General features: G+C 39.5%; 3 protein-coding genes across 4 annotated transcripts; 1 reads left to right on the top strand and 2 right to left on the bottom strand.

Annotated features, from left to right (window-relative positions):
• Positions 1-2,650: 2,650 nt before the first annotated feature.
• On the bottom strand, positions 2,651-4,453 carry LOC121791625 (uncharacterized proline-rich protein-like). 2 transcript variants are annotated; one of them, XM_042189495.1, is made up of 3 exons: positions 4,249-4,453; positions 3,616-3,728; positions 2,651-2,929 (listed from the first exon to the last, which is right to left on the bottom strand). In XM_042189495.1, the coding sequence occupies exons 1-3, from the start codon at positions 4,406-4,408 to the stop codon at positions 2,882-2,884; spliced, it is 321 nt and encodes a 106-aa protein (XP_042045429.1). In that variant the 5' UTR covers positions 4,409-4,453; the 3' UTR covers positions 2,651-2,881. The 2 variants fall into 2 exon arrangements, with proteins under 2 accessions (XP_042045429.1, XP_042045428.1); XM_042189494.1 differs by lacking the exon at positions 2,651-2,929 and adding an exon at positions 3,058-3,519.
• Positions 4,454-11,105: 6,652 nt separating this feature from the next.
• Positions 11,106-12,447, top strand: LOC121791626 (p21-activated protein kinase-interacting protein 1-like). The gene is made up of 3 exons (XM_042189496.1): positions 11,106-11,492; positions 11,793-12,084; positions 12,380-12,447. Exons 1-3 carry the CDS (start codon positions 11,106-11,108, stop codon positions 12,445-12,447), a joined length of 747 nt encoding a protein of 248 aa, XP_042045430.1.
• Positions 12,448-13,714: 1,267 nt separating this feature from the next.
• Positions 13,715-17,902, bottom strand: LOC121791624 (DEAD-box ATP-dependent RNA helicase 1-like). The gene is made up of 10 exons (XM_042189493.1): positions 17,523-17,902; positions 17,213-17,447; positions 16,742-16,993; positions 16,202-16,356; positions 15,733-15,910; positions 15,379-15,566; positions 14,929-15,133; positions 14,510-14,615; positions 14,117-14,302; positions 13,715-13,983 (listed from the first exon to the last, which is right to left on the bottom strand). The coding sequence occupies exons 1-9, from the start codon at positions 17,651-17,653 to the stop codon at positions 14,199-14,201; spliced, it is 1,554 nt and encodes a 517-aa protein (XP_042045427.1). The 5' UTR covers positions 17,654-17,902; the 3' UTR covers positions 13,715-13,983; positions 14,117-14,198.
• Between the last annotated feature and the right edge of the window lie 602 nt (positions 17,903-18,504).

Genomic DNA, 18,504 nt, shown 5'->3' with positions numbered 1-18,504 from the left:
ATCAATGAACTACAAGTCGTTCAAGTACCTCAACGTTTGGCAGGAGACGCGGACGCACCCGAAGTATATGGGAGGCGTAACATCCTCCTCTAGCGGCTCCTCCAAACGGTCAAGGTCGGTATCCCTATCCGATGCCGGCTCCGAAGAAGTGGCTAGCCAACTCGCCGAAGCTAACTTGGGTAGCCCCGACGCCGGCCCGAGCGATTCCCAACGCCGACCGCAAGGAAGGAAGAAGGCGGTGGCCAACCGCCGTTGAGCCGCGGCTGCAACCGCCGTCGAGCCGCGGCTGCAACCGCCGATGCTCCAGTTCCCGCTCCCGTTCCCGTTCCATATGTGCCACCTCCACCCCCCACCAACTCGTTGTGGCAGTTTTTGGCCCAACTCAATATGACCGATAGGTCCACTATGACCCCCTCGCAACTTTGATCGCACGAGGCCATGATATTGGGCCTCCAAAGACAATTGGGGGTAGTGCCGCCGGATGAGTAGTCATCCACAGGGATATTTTTAGCTTTTAATTATGTAATTTTTAATTTTTAGGAGTTTAATTATGTAATTTTTTATTTTTAGGTATTTTTAGTATTTTAATTATGTAATTTTTAATTTTTAGGATTTTAATTGTGTCTTTTTTATTTTATTTGTAATTTGTAATATTTATTGTGGTTTTTTAATAAATTTTAATTTTATGGAAATGTTTTGTTTAATTGAATTGTGCTCGTCCTTGAGGAAGAGCAAAGCTGTGGGTGTTGTGCTCTTGCCAGAGAGCAGGCAGAAAAAGTGAGGTCGGACCCACAACCGTGCTCGCTGGCAAGAGCACGGTTGTGGGTGCTCTAAGAGTGAACAATGGAAAAAGGAATCTTCTCACGGGTATTACTAAATTTAAGTCTATGGATCTTGGCCAAAAAACAAGTTTCACAATTCAAATGGGAAAGATTGCTAGTAAGTTTAGGAAACAGAAGATGTAAATACCCTCTAGACGGATGTCCTAACCGGTGATGCCAAATCCAGGCTTGTGATGAAGTCGGTCCGTGAGTCAGCATCGCAGTACCGTGGTGGGCCATCCTGTCTACATAATAAAGCCCTTGTTGTTTAGTGTCACGCCCAATCATCATCCCCGTCTTGATATATTGTAATTCACAGAAATTGGACTGCATTAATAGTTTACAATGGAGTTCTCTGGTAATATGATTGACTGAGACCAATTTATTAGCCAGAGAAGGGACATAGAGACAGTTCGAAAGTCTCAAAGTGGGCGACAGTGTGATAGTGTCGGCTCCTGCAACAGGTATTGTATGCCCATTTGCTGTGCGAACAAAAATTTTACGAGAATCAGATATGTCAGTGAAATCAGATGCCTCAAAAGACATCGTGTTTGTCGCGCCACAGTCAAAAATCCAATTTTTATCTTTGTTTATGGAAGTAGTCACAGAGGAATTTGCTAGGGGCTAGAATGAATTGTTGCAGCTGATATTTGGTGTAAAATCAAGTTTTGGGGTATTTTGTACTGTATTTTCGGATTTATGTAGAACTGGGACTTTTTTTTGGCAATAAGTTGGGGCTTGGAGGGGGTCTTTGTAATTTCTTTTTTTTTTGGGGTGGGTTTGGGCGATATTTCCTGGAGTGGGTGGGAATCGGTGTTTTTGTTGTTGGTTTTTTCTGACATGTTTTCTATTTCAGAATCTGACATATCGCTTTGTGTTTGCTGTTGGATCGAAAAGAAGGCTGAGAGAGGTATATTACGGGCGATGATGAAATTTTTCTGAGCCCGAACCTGCTCGTGATATCATATTGAAAGAAAATGTAGGAGACAATGTATTGTGTTGTATATACATTAGAATGATCAATCCCCCTTAATATAGGAGTTGTTAATTACGATATTCAATTATTCTAATTCTAGGCAAATATGCTCCCTATCAATTACCTATCAATTACATATTTCCTCCTTTAATTGTAGCTCCTTATTTGGTAAGTTGGGAGTATGGTATATTTGACATAAATAGTTCTAAAGTGATTGGTGTATGAATTAACAATGATTAATAAATGTGTTGTGAGTGACAAAATTAGAGACTGTTAAACGGCCGATTGGATTAATAACTAACTGTGACAACATTGATTAGCCGATTAGTAACTAGAAATTGGTTCGCTAAAAACATGTTCTTGTTGTGGTGACCTGACACTCGCTGGGAGACTAGTTCGGTACATGTGGTCAATCCAAAAAAAATTCAACATGCTCTTGCTTGTAGTCGAACTTGGATCTAGCTTGTGGAAGTCAATTATCATAAACATTAGACTAGAAAATTGTGTTGAAATAAATTTTTTTATTGAGATATTTATTTAAAACGGTTAGCTGACAATCGACTAGTTTACTTAATCTTATGAAAAAGTGGTGGATCGTGTGATAGAAAAGATAAATACTTATTTCGTCTACTACCAATAGTTATGGACGATATGGAATTTAATGTATACACTGGTAAAGTACAAAGAAGAAATTTAAAATATTGTTAGTTTTAAAATGAATAAATTGAAGATCGGGAAATGGTACTCCTTATTACTGAAAATAGAAAGAGACTAACGTTTTGTGAACAAATCAAACAGAAAAAAAAAGAGTGTTGATTATGGACCGAAAAAATAATATGGTATAATAAAAAGAGTATGCTTTTCTATTTAAATCACAAATTAGGAAGAGAAACTAAATTTTGATGTTGTGTTCAGCACACAACTTCTTGAAGAACTAAGCACGGCTTTTTGCAAGAGATCACGATGCCCCTGCCAAGTATGATCAGAATAAGGGTACATCTTATATTGAGAAATGGGATCGAGATGAAGAGACCTTTAACAAGTATTAATACCTAGCGGGACTTCTTGACGCGTTTGGCAGGTCTTAGCGCTTCTTTCCTTGGCTCCTCCGAAGTTTTGTGTCAATAAAGGGCTGCATTTATTTCAAAGATGTTATTATTGATCAAATAAGACCAGAAGATAAGAGTAATGAGCTCTATGTCATCAAGAGGCAGAGTGAATGGCTGGGAGATGTTCGAGCAAGATTTTCTTCAGGATACAATTAACTAATTAAGTGGCTCGTCAGCAATCTCAGCTACAGTCGATAATTCAGCCTCCGCTGATCCAATTCCCTACCAGACTATGTGCCTTTTCGGCTCTTCCAAGTCCAAGTTCTCACACTCATTGCAAGACAATGCAGGTCAGAAAATTATCCGCCTTCACTTGAAAGTGATGTTCAATGTTGAAGCTGCTTCTTTCACCTTGCTCACCAATTTCAGTCTCCACCACAACCGATGCTCTTGGTGTTAATATTTTGCCAAAGATTTCTGTTTAGATATTCAGAAGAACCAACAGCTTAACATAGTTTTCTATCTGAAACTAGTCCATCACTAGATACACACGCCTTTACGATGGTATTGAAATGATCTCGGCGCCTGCTAGTCTTTCTTACTTTCAGGTTTATAGCACTTGAAATAGTTTTGTCTGCTGATGGATATATCGACATTCCCCATAAATACCCATCTATAGTAGCACAGAGACCAAATGAATACGTAATGAAAAGAGCACAGAACGAAGAAAATAGCACGAGATGTTACGAGCATTATGAATATTACTTGCCTCTTCGTTTTTTTTCTGTAGTTCCAACAGTTCTTGGCAATGTGTGAGGCACTCAGCATGATATGAAGCTGCCAATTCTTTGATCATAGCCTTCCTTTTGATGATCCCAATCACTTCAAAGACGCAAAACAAGTTAAGCATACATAAGAACATAGCCAAAGCTCGATTCAAGGTGTTTCTATAACCAAACTAGAAAATCAAGTAATTCCCCAGAACTATCAAAATAGTGTTTACACCTAAAATCTTCACTCAATTCCAATACTCCATTTCATCAATCAGACCCCTAAATACATACTTAATTCGCAATAAATTCAGCTTATTAAGAAGGTGCAGAATTCCTAGCTCCAGTTCGGCTTAATAAGGGGGAAGTCTAGGTAATCATTACTCCATATTAAAGCGAAATTTCGAATTATTTATCGTTGAGATCCTGTTATAATGCTACGCCGTAAAAATTAGGTATACAGATACATGATCAGAGAAATTGAGCACAAGTAGTACCTCCAAATAACCTATGAAATTACACACAGTAATTTAGATTCATAACAATACAATGAATGAAGAAACTCAGACACGCGCACAAGCAATAATGTAGAGAGAGAGAGAGAGAGAGAGAGAGAGAGAGAGGAAGGTTACTTCGGCTAGGATCGAAAGGAGGGGCGGAAGGAGGTGAAGGATCGTCCAGAGATGATGGTTCCGGCGGAGCGGAGTCGTCGCGTGGTGAAGCGGGCGGAGGAAGAGGCGGCAGCGGCGGAGGTGGAAGAGAGAAGGGGTGTTGGATTTGATGTTCCCCCATTAGCTTAGCTCTCGGGAAATTTACTGGTTATCGGAAATTCCTCAACTGGAGGATTCTGAATGTCTAGCTCTTGATTTGGACAAATATTCTTATATATTATTATTATTATTATATTATTATTATTATTATTATTATTATTATTATTAATTTTAATCTTTTTTTCTTGATAATAAAAAAATAAGGTCTCATTCATAACGTCAAATTATTCTTTTCAATTTATCTTAAAATATCTTATAGAGAATATACTTGGAATAAAATTTCTTAATTTATTAAACGACTAATGATTTTATGTAATAGTACTTATTTTGTGTATTAATTGGATAGAGAATATGCAGAGACAATATCATTTTCATTTATATAAATCGATCAGCTTCATTAAGACAAATTAAAATGAAATTTAAGTCATATTCGTTCAGATATAGAATATTGTTTTTCCATTTTAGTTGTGAGCCACATTTATATTAATAATACTATATTCATTTTTTTTTGCTATTATTCTTTTACTATCAAAACTATTGATAGTTAGGGATCGTTAAGAACATATTTACATATTGGCTCATAACAATATTTTCATATTCTCATCAGCCACAAATACAATAATAATACGGGCCGGCCCATTATTACTGGGCCTTATATCTGCCCAATTTATAATATACCAAAACCCTGCTAAAACCTTCGCTTCATCTCTCTCATCTCACTATTGAGTTTGGTGGCAGGGTCGTATGAACGCTTCATTTGGGGCTACAAACTCAACTGCTCACTAACCCTAACCCCGCTCTTCTCCTTCCCCTCCCACCTCTCCACGATCAACACCGTCTCCGTCGCAGGCTCCGCCGCCGTCTCCGGCGGCAACGACGACTGCTCAAAATCTACGATCTCGCATCCTCCTCCGAGATAGGATCCTTCCACCACTCCGCCTCCATCACCTCCGTCGCCTTCTACTCTCCTCCTTCTCTGTTACGATCCGAGCTCGTAGCTTCCCTATTTTAGCTCGCCACTGCCGAACTCAGTGACTTCTTCGCGGTCTTCCTATCTTAGCTCGCCACTGCCGAACTCAGTGACTTCTTCGCGGTCTTCCTATCTTAGCTCGTCACTGCCGAACTCAGTGACTTCCTCGCGGTCTTCCTATCTTAGCTCGTCACTGCCGAACTCAGTGACTTCTTCTCGGTCTCCCTCTCTTAGTTCGGCATTGCCGAACTCAGCGATAATACGCAAAGCAACTCTTGAATGAACAATCGAGGATCGTATTATTGAATCAACAAGAAGTTTACACGATAGAAACAATCAAACGAAGAGGAGGAACTAGATCCACGATCTAAGCTCCGATTTACAATTCAACACTATACTCAACATAACCGAAAGAAATAAGCAACTCCTCTACTTATACTGTTCATCTTAGCTCACTTAACTAACTAACATCCACGTGCTCGACTCTTATTGGCTGCAACACGTCATATCTCACGTGATGATTGCCAGCTGGCTTGAGTTAGTTACACAGCAACTAACTCCTACTTAACTCCCAACTTCCAACGACTTCCTTTATAGCTCGCTATCTTGTGTTGCATGCATTTTACGCATGAATGATCATGCATGCAACAATACCCCCGACTTAAGGTTCCTTGTCCTCAAGGAACCAAGGGAAACGCTCGGTGATCACGTCCGCGAATTCCCAAGAAGCATCGGCAGGGGATCTATCTTTCCAATGGATCAGCCATTTTGTAGCCGCTTGATTGTGTCGCTTCACCATTTTTCTATCCAGAATCGCTTGTGGTATAGCATCATTGATATGAGATGTAGATGGTAGATCTGAAATAGGCCCGAGAGGAGGTGCAGCGGGCTTCAGTAATGAAACATGAAAGACATCATGTATAGCAGCTGATGAGGGTAAATTCAGCTTATAAGCTACCTTCCCCATTCTATCCACGATCTGATATGGTCCAAAAAACTTAGCTTCGAACTTGTGGTGTTTGCCCCGAATAGATTTCTGCCTATAGTCTTGAAGCTTCAGCCAAACCCAATCACCAATCTGAAACTCTCTGTCAAAACGATGAAGATCAGCTTGTTTCTTCATTCTTGCTGCAGCTTTCTCAATATTTTTCTTTAATATGACAATCATCTCCTCTCTATCTCTCAAAGCAATGTCTATAGCTTCAATATCTGAATCCCCAGGTAGGTATGGGACATGTAAAGGAGGTGGAAATCCATATAATGCTTCAAAGGGAGTCATCCGAATACTCGAGTGATAAGTAGTGTTGTACCAATATTCGGCTAATCCCAGCCATTGAACCCAAGAGTGTGGTTTCTCTCCCATAGAGCATCTCAAATAACATTGTAAACATCTATTAACAACCTCAGATTGTCCATCGGTCTCAGGGTGATAGGCTGTAGAATATAGCAATTCCACACCCAATAAAGTCATAAACTCCTTCCAGAAAGCTCCCACAAACACAGCACCTCGATCACTCACAATTTTAGCAGGCATGCCATGTAATTTGAAAACAAAATCCATGAATATTTCTGCTACTTTCTTGGCTGTAAAAGGATGGGACAAAGCCATAAAATGAGCATACTTACTCAACCGATCTACCACCACAAATATAGTGTCTTTTCCATGCGAAGTAGGTAAAGCCTCTATGAAATCCATAGTGATATCAGTAAAAATTGCAGCAGGCATAGGCAGGGGTTGAAGTAATCCAGCCGGGGAAGTAGTGCTTGGTTTATATCTTTGGCAAGTCACACACATCCTCACAAATTCTTTAACATCCTTCATCATCTTAGGCCAATAACACAAGGCAGAGATCCTCTTGTAAGTTCCCAACACACCCGAATGGCCAGCTGTTGCAGACTCATGGAATATAGTTAGAATTTTGGCCTTCAAGAATACATCATTTCCAACTACAAGTCTGCCATTTCTCCTTAACTCACCATTTTTCCAGCTAAATTTAGGGTGAGAAGTAGTATCAGTCTGTTTTGCATTCAAAATTAATTGAATTTGTTGATCTGCTTTCCAAGATTCCTTAATCTGCTCAATTAATTCCAAGGGAATTATAAGAGAAGTTAGAGCAAATATCATAGATTCTGGCACCCTAGATAAGGCATCAGCCACTGCATTATCACATCCTTTCTTGTACCTTATCTCATAATCGAATTGCATAAGTTTTGTCATCCAAGCTTGTTGAGTTGGAGTTGTCAACTTCTGCTCAACCAAATATTTGAGGCTCTGATGATCAGTTAGGATTATAAACCTCCTACATTGCAGGTAGTAATACCATTTTTTTACTGCCATCAAGATAGCCAAGAGTTCTTTTTCATACACAGACAGGGCTTGATGTTTAGGAGTTAAGGCTTTGCTGATAAAAGCTATAGGATGTTTCTCCTGCATTAGTACAGCACCAATACCCACTCCAGATGCGTCTGTTTCAACTACAAACTCCTTGGAGAAATCGGGTAAAGCTAAAACTGGTGCAGATATCATAGCACTTTTTAATTTATCAAAAGCTTCTTGTGCTTCCTCAGGCCAACTAAATGCAGCACCTTTTGTCACCTCTATCAATGGTTTAGCAATGACTCCATAATTGTATACAAATCGCCTATAATATCCAGTTAAACCCAAGAAGCTTCTAACATGTTTAATCGTTTTTGGTCTTGGCCAATTCTTAACCGCTGCTATCTTGGCTTCATCAGTAGCAACACCATCAGCAGAAATGACATGTCCCAAGTATTCCACCCTTCTACACCCAAAACTACATTTAGACTTCTTAGCTAGAAGGCTGTGCTGCTTCATTAAGTTCATCACAGCCTTCAAGTGAAACTCATGGTCTTCCTTACTTTTGCTATAGATCAAGATGTCATCAAAGAAAACCAAAATAAATTTCCTCAAATGCTCTCTGAAGACAGAATTCATCAAGTTTTGAAAGGTGGCCGGAGCATTTGTTAATCCAAATGGCATCACTAAAAATTCATAGTGACCGGAGTGAGTTTTGAAGGCTGTTTTATGGATGTCCTCCAGCCTCATTCGAACTTGCCAATAGCCAGACCGTAGATCAATTTTAGAAAACCAAGTAGCCCCACCCAACTCATCCAAAAGCTCCTCAATAACCGGTATAGGATATTTATCCTTAACCGTGATAGCATTTAAAGCTCTATAATCCACACACATGCGCCATGATGAGTCCTTCTTCTTGACTAAAACAATAGGGCTAGCAAAGGAACTCTCACTATGCCTTATAACTCCAGATTTCAGCATTTCATCAATCATAGTTTCAATGATATCTTTCTGTTTGGAAGCATATTTATAGGGCCTTATGTTGACAGCATTAGACCCCTCTTTCAAAATGATTTTGTGATCTTGCTCCCTCGGTGGTGGTAATGAACTTGGCTCTGCAAATATGGCTTCATTCTCATCCAATATCAGTTTAAGTTCTGGCCATATTTCCTCTGTACTGATCTCATAACAGAAGGAAATTTCCTCTTCTATTGAAGGCATCAGCTGGCTGATCTTTCTTTCATTTTCATCTTTTTCTTGCAGGTTGCAGATATGTAAACAATGTAATTGATCAGATTTTGGTGACCATAGCTCTCCTTGCAACTTCACAACCGCACCAGATAATTTGAATTGCATAGTCAGCTTGTTGAAATCCCATGTAATCTCACCCAAGGTAGACAACCAAGCACCACCCAATATCAAATCATAAGTTTCTAAATGAATAAGATAGACCTCAGCTTGAAATGTTGCTCCCTGCATTTCCCACTCAAGGCTACTACATTTCTGATTGCATTGCAGTAGTTGTCCATTAGCAACCTCTACAGCCTTAGAGCTCACTGCAGTGAGTTCACACTTAATCTTTTTAGCTACTCTGGAACTCAAGAAGTTATGAGTACTCCCAGTATCAATTAAGATCTTTAAAGCCTTTTTCTGACAGATTCCCCTAATCCTCATCAGTTGAGGTCCATTCTTACCCCAAACAGCATGTAAAGACAGCTGGAGATCCGGTTCTTCACCAGCCCTTGTTTCATCTGCCAAATCTGCTTGTTCCTCACTTTCTGCTGTGTCTCCCAGCTCAATCAGTTGTATAACATAAAATTTCCTCTTAGAACATTGATGATTAGGAGTGAATTTTTCAGTGCACCAGAAACACTCCTTCCTAGCTCTTTTTTCATCCATTTCTTTGGGTGATAGATTAGTGCTAGCTCTAACACCACCCAAACGATTAGGCTCCTTATTACCTCCACTCCAATTGTTAGTATTCACCACAGGTTTACTATTAGTGGTGACTGCCAGGGGCTTACTACTCGAGTAATAACTGCTATTAGAATACACATTACTCTGCATCACCTTAGGCTTAATTCCTAAAGCCTTCACAGTTAGTTCTTGCAATTTAGCTAATGAGTAAGCCTCAGCCAAGCTCTTAGGTTTAAACATTCTCACTGGCATTTGTAGTTCATCAATAAGTCCAGATAAGAAAAAACTAAGTGCTTGATCCTCTCTTATACTAGCTCTCGGATACAACTCATCAAAAGTATCCATGTATGATTGTAGCGTACCTTTTTGTTTGAGATTCCTCAGATCTGCAAGCGGATCCTCAAAAGCATGAGCTCCAAAGCGAGCTGCTACGCACGAGATGTAATATCTCCAATCAACATACGCCTCATTTCCATGTAGAGTCAAAAATCCTCTATGCCATTGGAGAGCTTTTCCTTCCATATGAATTGCTGCTACCTTTACTTTCTCCGCCTCTGGTACCCTTGCTACTTGAAAAAAATATTCAGCTCTCATCATCCAACCTTCAAATCCTTCACCATCAAATTTAGGAAACTCATATCGAGTAGATCTTCCCCAATCTGATTTTCCTTCGCTACTTCCTTCACCATTATCCATTGCTGCGTTGTTTTTCTGATTCTGCAAATTAATCGTAGCGATTGCTTGCCTCAATTCCAAAATTTGGATTTCCTGCTCATGAATGACTTGATCACGCTCACTTAACTTCTGATCCATCAATTCCGCCATTTTCTTCTCCATTTCAGCGCCTCGCGTCACCGTTCCAGTTTCCGGAGATCGACTGCTCTGGATACCACTTGTTACGATCCGAGCTCGTAGCTTCCCTATTTTAGCTCGCCACTGCCGAACTCAGTGACTTCTTCGCGGTCTTCCTATCTTAGCTCGCCACTGCCGAACTCAGTGACTTCTTCGCGGTCTTCCTATCTTAGCTCGTCACTGCCGAACTCAGTGACTTCCTCGCGGTCTTCCTATCTTAGTTCGTCACTGCCGAACTCAGTGACTTCTTCTCGGTCTCTCTCTCTTAGTTCGGCATTGCCGAACTCAGCGATAATACGCAAAGCAACTCTTGAATGAACAATCGAGGATCGTATTATTGAATCAACAAGAAGTTTACACGATAGAAACAATCAAACGAAGAGGAGGAACTAGATCCACGATCTAAGCTCCGATTTACAATTCAACACTATACTCAACATAACCGAAAGAAATAAGCAACTCCTCTACTTATACTGTTCATCTTAGCTCACTTAACTAACTAACATCCACGTGCTCGACTCTTATTGGCTGCAACACGTCATATCTCACGTGATGATTGCCAGCTGGCTTGAGTTAGTTACACAGCAACTAACTCCTACTTAACTCCCAACTTCCAACGACTTCCTTTATAGCTCGCTATCTTGTGTTGCATGCATTTTACGCATGAATGATCATGCATGCAACATTCTCTCTCCTCCCTCCCGTAAAACCGATGGCTCGATCTCCATCTACGACGCCGATCCCTTCGTGCTCCTCAAAACCGTCAAAATTCACAGAAAATCGATCAATTCGATGTCCGTGCATCCCTCGGGGAAGCTGGCGCTTACCGTAGGCCACGATCAGTGCCTGGCGCTGGTCAATTTGGTGCGAGGAAGGCGGAGCTTCTACTGCAAGCTCGGCAAGGAAGCGTCGCATGTGCATTTCATTGAAAGCGGCGAGAAATTTTCCATGGTAGTCGACGATAAAGTCAGTATTCATGAATCCGAGGATGCGAAGCTGATTGTTGAGCTGGATAATACGAAGAAAGTCCTCTGTGCTGCTTCCGGCGCTGTGAGCTCTCTCTCTCTCTCTTTCTCAATTTGATTTATCGCAGGGATATTTTGGATTTTGATTATGATGCATATTGTTTGTACAATCAACTACGCCTGAGCATTATATTATATGATGCAGAAACAATACTTTCACTCAATTAGATTTCGGTTTTCTTAATTATGCAGACGATATGCCACCAATTTTAACTAAAAACACCTAAAACTGCTCAATAGCATCAGTAGAGCTACTTATTTCATACTTAAGCCTTTAATTATAACTAACCTCTTATTTACTTGTTTGATCATCCGTTTTTGGCAGAATGGCATGTTATTTACTGGTGGAGAAGATAGGAACATCACGGCCTGGGAGACAGCCAGCGGGAAATCGGCCTACACTATTGGAAATGCCCATGCAGCTCGTGTCAAAGGCATTGTTGTGTTATCTAAGAGTAGTGCTGATTCAGGGGCAGAGGATCCTGATCTAGTGGCATCTGCGTCATCTGATGGGGTAATACGCGTCTGGGACGTGAGGATGGCTGTTGAAGGGAAACCATTGAGTGAGGTTCATACCAAATCGAGGCTCACTTGCCTTGCCGGATCATCTATCCGATGTGAGTCTGCATTTTTTTATGCCTTCTTTTTTCCTGATTACAATGTTTGATGTTGTGTTCTCATATCATTCCAAAAGAGTGAATATCGTTCAAATTCAAGAATTTAATGCACTGAATTTTAGTGAAGTTGCATTAGCATGGGTACCATTTTTAAACAACTTAAGATTTTAGCTCAAAAAGGGACCTTAGAGCACTATTTAGGGTGATTGATTTGGACTGAGTGTTTTTGTTCATTCTGCATAATTTTATTGGTTGCACTGTGCTAATAATCCTATATTCCTTTTTCTTGTCTCAGCTTTGAAACGACCGCGGATTGAAGCGTTGAACACAAATGGAAATTTGGATACAACTGTGGAATCATAGTTGTCTCTCTCTCTCTGGTATATGAGTGTATGCTTAGTTTTTAAGACAGTCACATAAAAAACCTAAATTTTGCAGTTAAAAGTTGAATATTTGTATATGCATTACCTCTTAGATCAAGTGGTATAAGGCAATTTCATATTCTCTGTGAAAGAAACAATTTTGTATTTACACATTTCCTCCTGTAGTAAAACTGAAAGTTACACTTTAGGGAAGATGAAAGAAACACTCATCTGACCCCCTAAGTTGTATATGTATGAACAAATATATACAAATAACCTTAACCCTAATTCTTGATATCCTATTCGACCATCTGATATCAACAATAGATGGCCAGTTCTACTTTCACCTCATCTCACATGGAAATTATGGAGGAAATGAATCTTTTTTTCTTTTTCTGTTTTTTTTTGCTCATTGCAATTTCCCTATATTTCTCCACATTCCTTTCTAAACAACATGCTTGAAAATCCCTTGATACATGCATTATTTACACATCTGCCGCGGTTTCACCCCCATCTTTTTATGGGATTCACAGTAGCTGCGAGCAGATGAGGCCTGCTTCGTCCGATTGGGCGTCAGACGACGGGTAATCTGCTCATGAGCGCGTAGGTGACGAAGGAGAGGATGACGGGAAGGAAGTAGATGGTCTTGACCTTGGTTGCAGCCTCCTTCTCCAGTCCAGCTTCTTCGACAATTGTCTCGAGCATCGGGGCCTGCGACACCTTTTGCCGTTGAATCACCGGAGAGGGGGCAACCTCGGTCAAGTGCATGAGCATCGGGGCCTGCGACACCTTGTGCGGTCGAATCACCGGTGAGGGCGCAACCTCGATGAAATTGAAGTGGTGCATGTAGCTAATATGCTTTCTCATGGTGGTTGTAGAAAAGGAGGCTTTTTAGTGAGAGAAAGAGAAGTTTATTTGCAATAGAATTTGATGGAGAATGTTGTGTGTGGGATGATGTTTTTTAGTATTCCAACTCGTGCAGTATATATATACGAGTTGTGAGGGAAAGCAATGTTGAAAATTATGGGCTGAAATAAAATGCAGAAATTAATGGGAGAAGCAGAGGCCATGTATTTGTTTAGCTTTTAGATTGATTTATTGAGTAATAAAGTTGAAGTGAAACCACCTTTTACGGTAAAGGTTTGGTGTTAAATTAACACTATTTCTAGATATTATTTTAAAAAGAATTTAATTAAATATCACACTCCATATAATTAAGAGAGATTAATCAAAGATATGTGACATATCATTGAAAAAAATACACATTCTTTAATGTAAAGAACTACATTTGAAATAGTGTAAAACAACTATTGGGGTGAAGTACAGCATTCAAGAAACCTAGGACCAAAATCAACAAATATTATATCGCACTGATTAAATAGCTGTGGGAGAAAATTAGGGATGACAAAATTATACTGATAAATAAATAATACTACACTACACTATAATTAGAGCAATTCATCAAAACTGAAGAAAACCAATAGCCTAAAGAGAGATGCAACAACAACTTCACCTCTCTCTATTGCTTCAGCACCACCTGCAGAAGCAAACAAAGATAGAAAAGAAATTCAAATATTGGCAAAATTATTTTTAAAAAAAATAAAAAAATTCACCAACGTATGTATTTGTATGTGAGTGAGGGTAGCTACATTTTAGATAAGAACAATGACCTGTTTGTACAGAGACAGAAGGAAACTGGTAGGAACTGGGACTGCAACGATAATTGAACTATATTCTTTCCTCCTAACTCCTTTAAGCAGATTTGTCATTTTTCTTAGCAACGCCGCGGCTCTTGATATTAACCCTGGCTTTCTTGTGCTTTTCTGATTCAACGCTCTCTTTCAATCTCTCCAGAGCTAGAATGTAAGAGTACCATGTCAGAGAATAAAGACGTGAGACGTGGAGATAGTATAACACATAAAAGATGAGTGTTAGGTAATGTTCAGCATGATTTATCTTCCTCTTTGCTTCAATGTATTAATTTAACATAAAAGGCCACAGGAAGAGTGCAGCCCAGATGTAAAGAAAGGAATATAGATGAGAAAATCATAGATTTTATTTACCTGTGGTATACATGGTACGAAGTGACTCTATCGATTCAGATGGAACAGAATATTCGGCACAGGATTCGTTGTCGGCTTTTTGTAAAAGTTTCTTAAATCGAATAACCTGAAACCAAAACATAAAGAAAATAAAAAATTCTACACAAAAGCAGATAGAAAAAAAATTCATAGACCATGTTAATTAGCTTACCAGCATTGGCAACAAAAGGAGGTTGTATAAAATTCGCAGATGAAAAAGGGTGACAGTGATAATAATTGGAAGTCAAGTAACCACTCAAGACTTCAACATAATTTCATGTGAAGTGACAATTTTTGGTGATAAATGAAGTTACTCAGAAAAAGAAGGGTATCTTTTAACAAAGAACAACACTCTCTTAAAATCAGTAACTAAAACCAACAACTAAGATCATTAAAGGTACCTCATCGTTGCGCAGAAGTGTAAAGCAACGGCCACTCTGCCCAGCCCTCGCAGTTCGACCAGCACGGTGAATATAGGTCTTGATGAATCGGGGCATGTCATAATTGATTACATTTTTAACCCCTTCAACATCCATTCCACGAGTCATTGCATCAGAGGATATAAGAACTTGTGTTTCTCCTTCTCTAAATGACCTCAATGTTTTGCTGAAATCATGTCATTCCATATCAGAAAGCAATTAGGATAGCTAACTTATTAGCATTGTAAATCGAACACCAAAAACAAAATCAAGAGTTTTTCTCAGAAAAAGACACTCGACAACTACTCATTGTATGATATTGGGAAGTTCCTTTCCAACTGGTTAAATTTGGCAAGTAGGAGTAATATTTATAATGATTTATCATACAAAACAATATAAGAAAATTTAAGAATATAGATATGCCTAGATCACCTTCTTACAGACTGACGTTGAAGACGAGAGTACTCTTTAATCTTAATTTGAAGGTCATCAAAGAAATTCAGCAAAGTGCAGAGCCGGTGATTGGACTCCACAGATGAAGTGAAAACAATACATTTGTCCCCTTGCAAAGTCCCCAAAAGTGCAAGTAGATAAAGTGGTTTAAGATTTGATGTACACACCTGCATAAGGATTGAGAAAATGCTGAGTAAGCTGTCAACAGTTTACATCTACTTAATGGGATATACAGACTTTTTCATAAAATTGAACCATTCTAATATATTATCACTAACCATGTATATTAAAATTGCAATCTCAGGAAATGGAGTATAGAAAAGATTATCATACCAATTTATAAGATTTCAAATTCTCAGGGAACTGGTACCGGCTTTTTCCAGTCGTCAAGAACAATGGATGGTGAAGATCGAGTTGAGCGAGCTTACTTGGGTCCTGAGTTAGTGTGGCAGACAGAACCATCTTCGCAAGCCGTGGATATGGCTGACCCTTAAATCCCCTCTCGACACCACTGGTATCATGTGTAATTAGAAGAAACAAATGACTTAGCTTGAGTTTGAAAACTATGCATCTGAATCAAACATCACCTAGCAACTAAGACATACTATTTCATAGTACTTATATTAAGACAAAACCCAGATTGTCTACCCATCTGCTCCCTCACCCACCCTCACTAGATATAATGGAAGAAAATAAATAAAATAAAACAGGATCATGTAATATTAAATACGATATACATATAGCAGACAAGACAGACGTCATGAATTCAACCAGCAAAAAACAAGAGGGGAATGATACTCACAAACTCCTAACTGTCTTTAGGAAGACAAATGCAGGACGGTTGATGGCGTCCCCAAAGGGAAACTGACTATTAGTTGAAGACCGTGCCAACTGAAGGACAGTAGGCAGCCAGGATTGATAAGCTTCCCTAAGTAATCGGTCTGTTTCATCAACCACCTGATGTAAGACACTCCATTTCAGCTTTACAGATAATTAAAAGACAACTATGAGATAAGTAACAGTTTGTCCCATCAACCAAACAAGAAGCTAATCGGTATTGGCCGTGTGTCAAGGTTAAAAACATGATTAGGTAAGACTCCCAAAATATATGATGAATTAAAAGATATTTATATTGCCAACTAAGGTTTAAGATCACACATGAAAAGTGAAACTCAAGTAACAAACAAGGAGATATGATTATAATCTTGATGACATGATATTGTGGGTTAGACAGATTGAGAGAGAACGCCCAAACTTAGACATTTAGATAATGAGGAAACAGTTATCAAGAATTTTCACAAGGGAGATTGAACATTTTTGAACACATAAATCGACTCCTTACAAGATAACAAAGATGCTCGACTGTGAAGCCCTTGGTATGGTTAATGTGGTCCATCAGCCGTCCAGGTGTTGCTACAAGTATGTCTACTGAACTTCTTATCTCCTGGCTGAAATCATCAGAATCACAAACACCAATACCCATAGTAGGTTTCGTGATAAGCTCAGAGATTTCATCAGCAATAGACGATTGACCAACTGCTAAGCCCACCGACAATCCCACCGCAGGAGCCAAAGTAGCAAAAACTTCCTTCACCTAAAAAGCACACACAAGCTAACGAATTCAAGCATTGGCGTCATCCAACATTAACAACAACTACATGGCGTGCTATGAACAGAAAACAAAATATCAAACAGCATAAAATCCCAATACCACTTGACAATCACTTACAACACATTCCATATCATTAATAAGCAAAAACGCAATCAATCTATCGTAAAATTATACAAAGAATAAGACGGAATAACACAAAACCTGCACAGCCAAGTCGCGAGTAGGAAGCACCACCAGAGCTCGAAGGCATTTAATCGTGCGGGTGGACAGCATCTGCACAATCGGAAGAGCATACGCGAGGGTCTTCCCGCTCCCCGTAGGTGAATTTATGCAAAGATCACGCTCGAATGAACCTGGACCGATTGTCTCATGCCAAACAGCTGCCTGCACTGGAAACAGTGAATCGAAACCCTTACTCCGCAGCGCGGTCTCTAACCTAGAAAAGCAACAACTCTGAGTTAATTCGACTTATTTCCGATCATTCTATTCACAGATTTCAAATGTGGAAAACCTGGAGTCGAGGAAAGGAATGGAGCTGAGAGGGCATGAATCGGATAGACTGACATCGACGGGGTCTCTCATCCATGGTATCACCGGTAAACTCCTCCTCTTCTTCTTCTTCTCCGCCGCCATCTCCGCCATCACTCCGCCTTAATTTTGCTGGTTTGTGCTTAAGGAGATAACTGCTTCTTCGAGTGTAGTCTTTCGAGTTGGGGGTTGGGCGGAAAAATGGTTAAAGATACGAGTACATTCTAACCATCTTGGGCTGGACTGTTCAAGGGAGAGGATATGAGCTTTATAGCATTAGCAATAAGGGGACTTCCCACCGCCTTGCGGCACGGCAGTCGGGAAGGCTCCCATTGCAACCGCCGAGCCGTGGGAATGGGAAAAGTCAACGGGGGACTGCTAAAGTAGGACAAATGGGGAGTATTTCTCTAGTTTTACTATTTAATATTACCTCGTCTTTGAAAAATAAGTTTTTTTAAATGGTACGAGTTTTAATCTACAATTGGTAAAATAAATTGACGAATTGATAAAGTAAAATAAAGGAAAAGAAAAATTGATAAAATAAGAGAGAAGAAAAAAAATAGTGAAAGTAATGTTATTCCCTCCGTACCCCAAATATTGTCCCACTTTGACCCGGCACGGGTTTTAAAAAACGTAATGAAAAGTGAGTTGAAAAGTTAGTAGATGTGGGTCCTACTTTTATATATTAGTTTTATAATAAAATGTGTGTAGGAATGAGTTAGTAGAATATGGGTCAATTGGCAAAATGGTAAAAAGTGAAATATGACAAATTTTGTGAGACGAACGGAAATGGAAAAATGGGACAAATTTTCAGGGACGTAGGGAGTAGTATATTGTGGGGTCTATTTTCTAAACTATAAAGTTTAGTGTTAGAGTACAAACCTATCCCATATCAGGTGTTTGAGAAAAGTTGGAAGGCATATATAATTCATGTCCAACCCCAATTAGTTTGAGGTCTTTTGGAG

This window comes from Salvia splendens, unplaced genomic scaffold (genome assembly GCF_004379255.2).
Source record: "Salvia splendens isolate huo1 unplaced genomic scaffold, SspV2 ctg858, whole genome shotgun sequence".
Classification (NCBI taxonomy): domain Eukaryota; kingdom Viridiplantae; phylum Streptophyta; class Magnoliopsida; order Lamiales; family Lamiaceae; genus Salvia; species Salvia splendens.
Note: the sequence above shows the minus strand (reverse complement) of the source record. Positions and strands in the feature narration are given on the sequence as shown.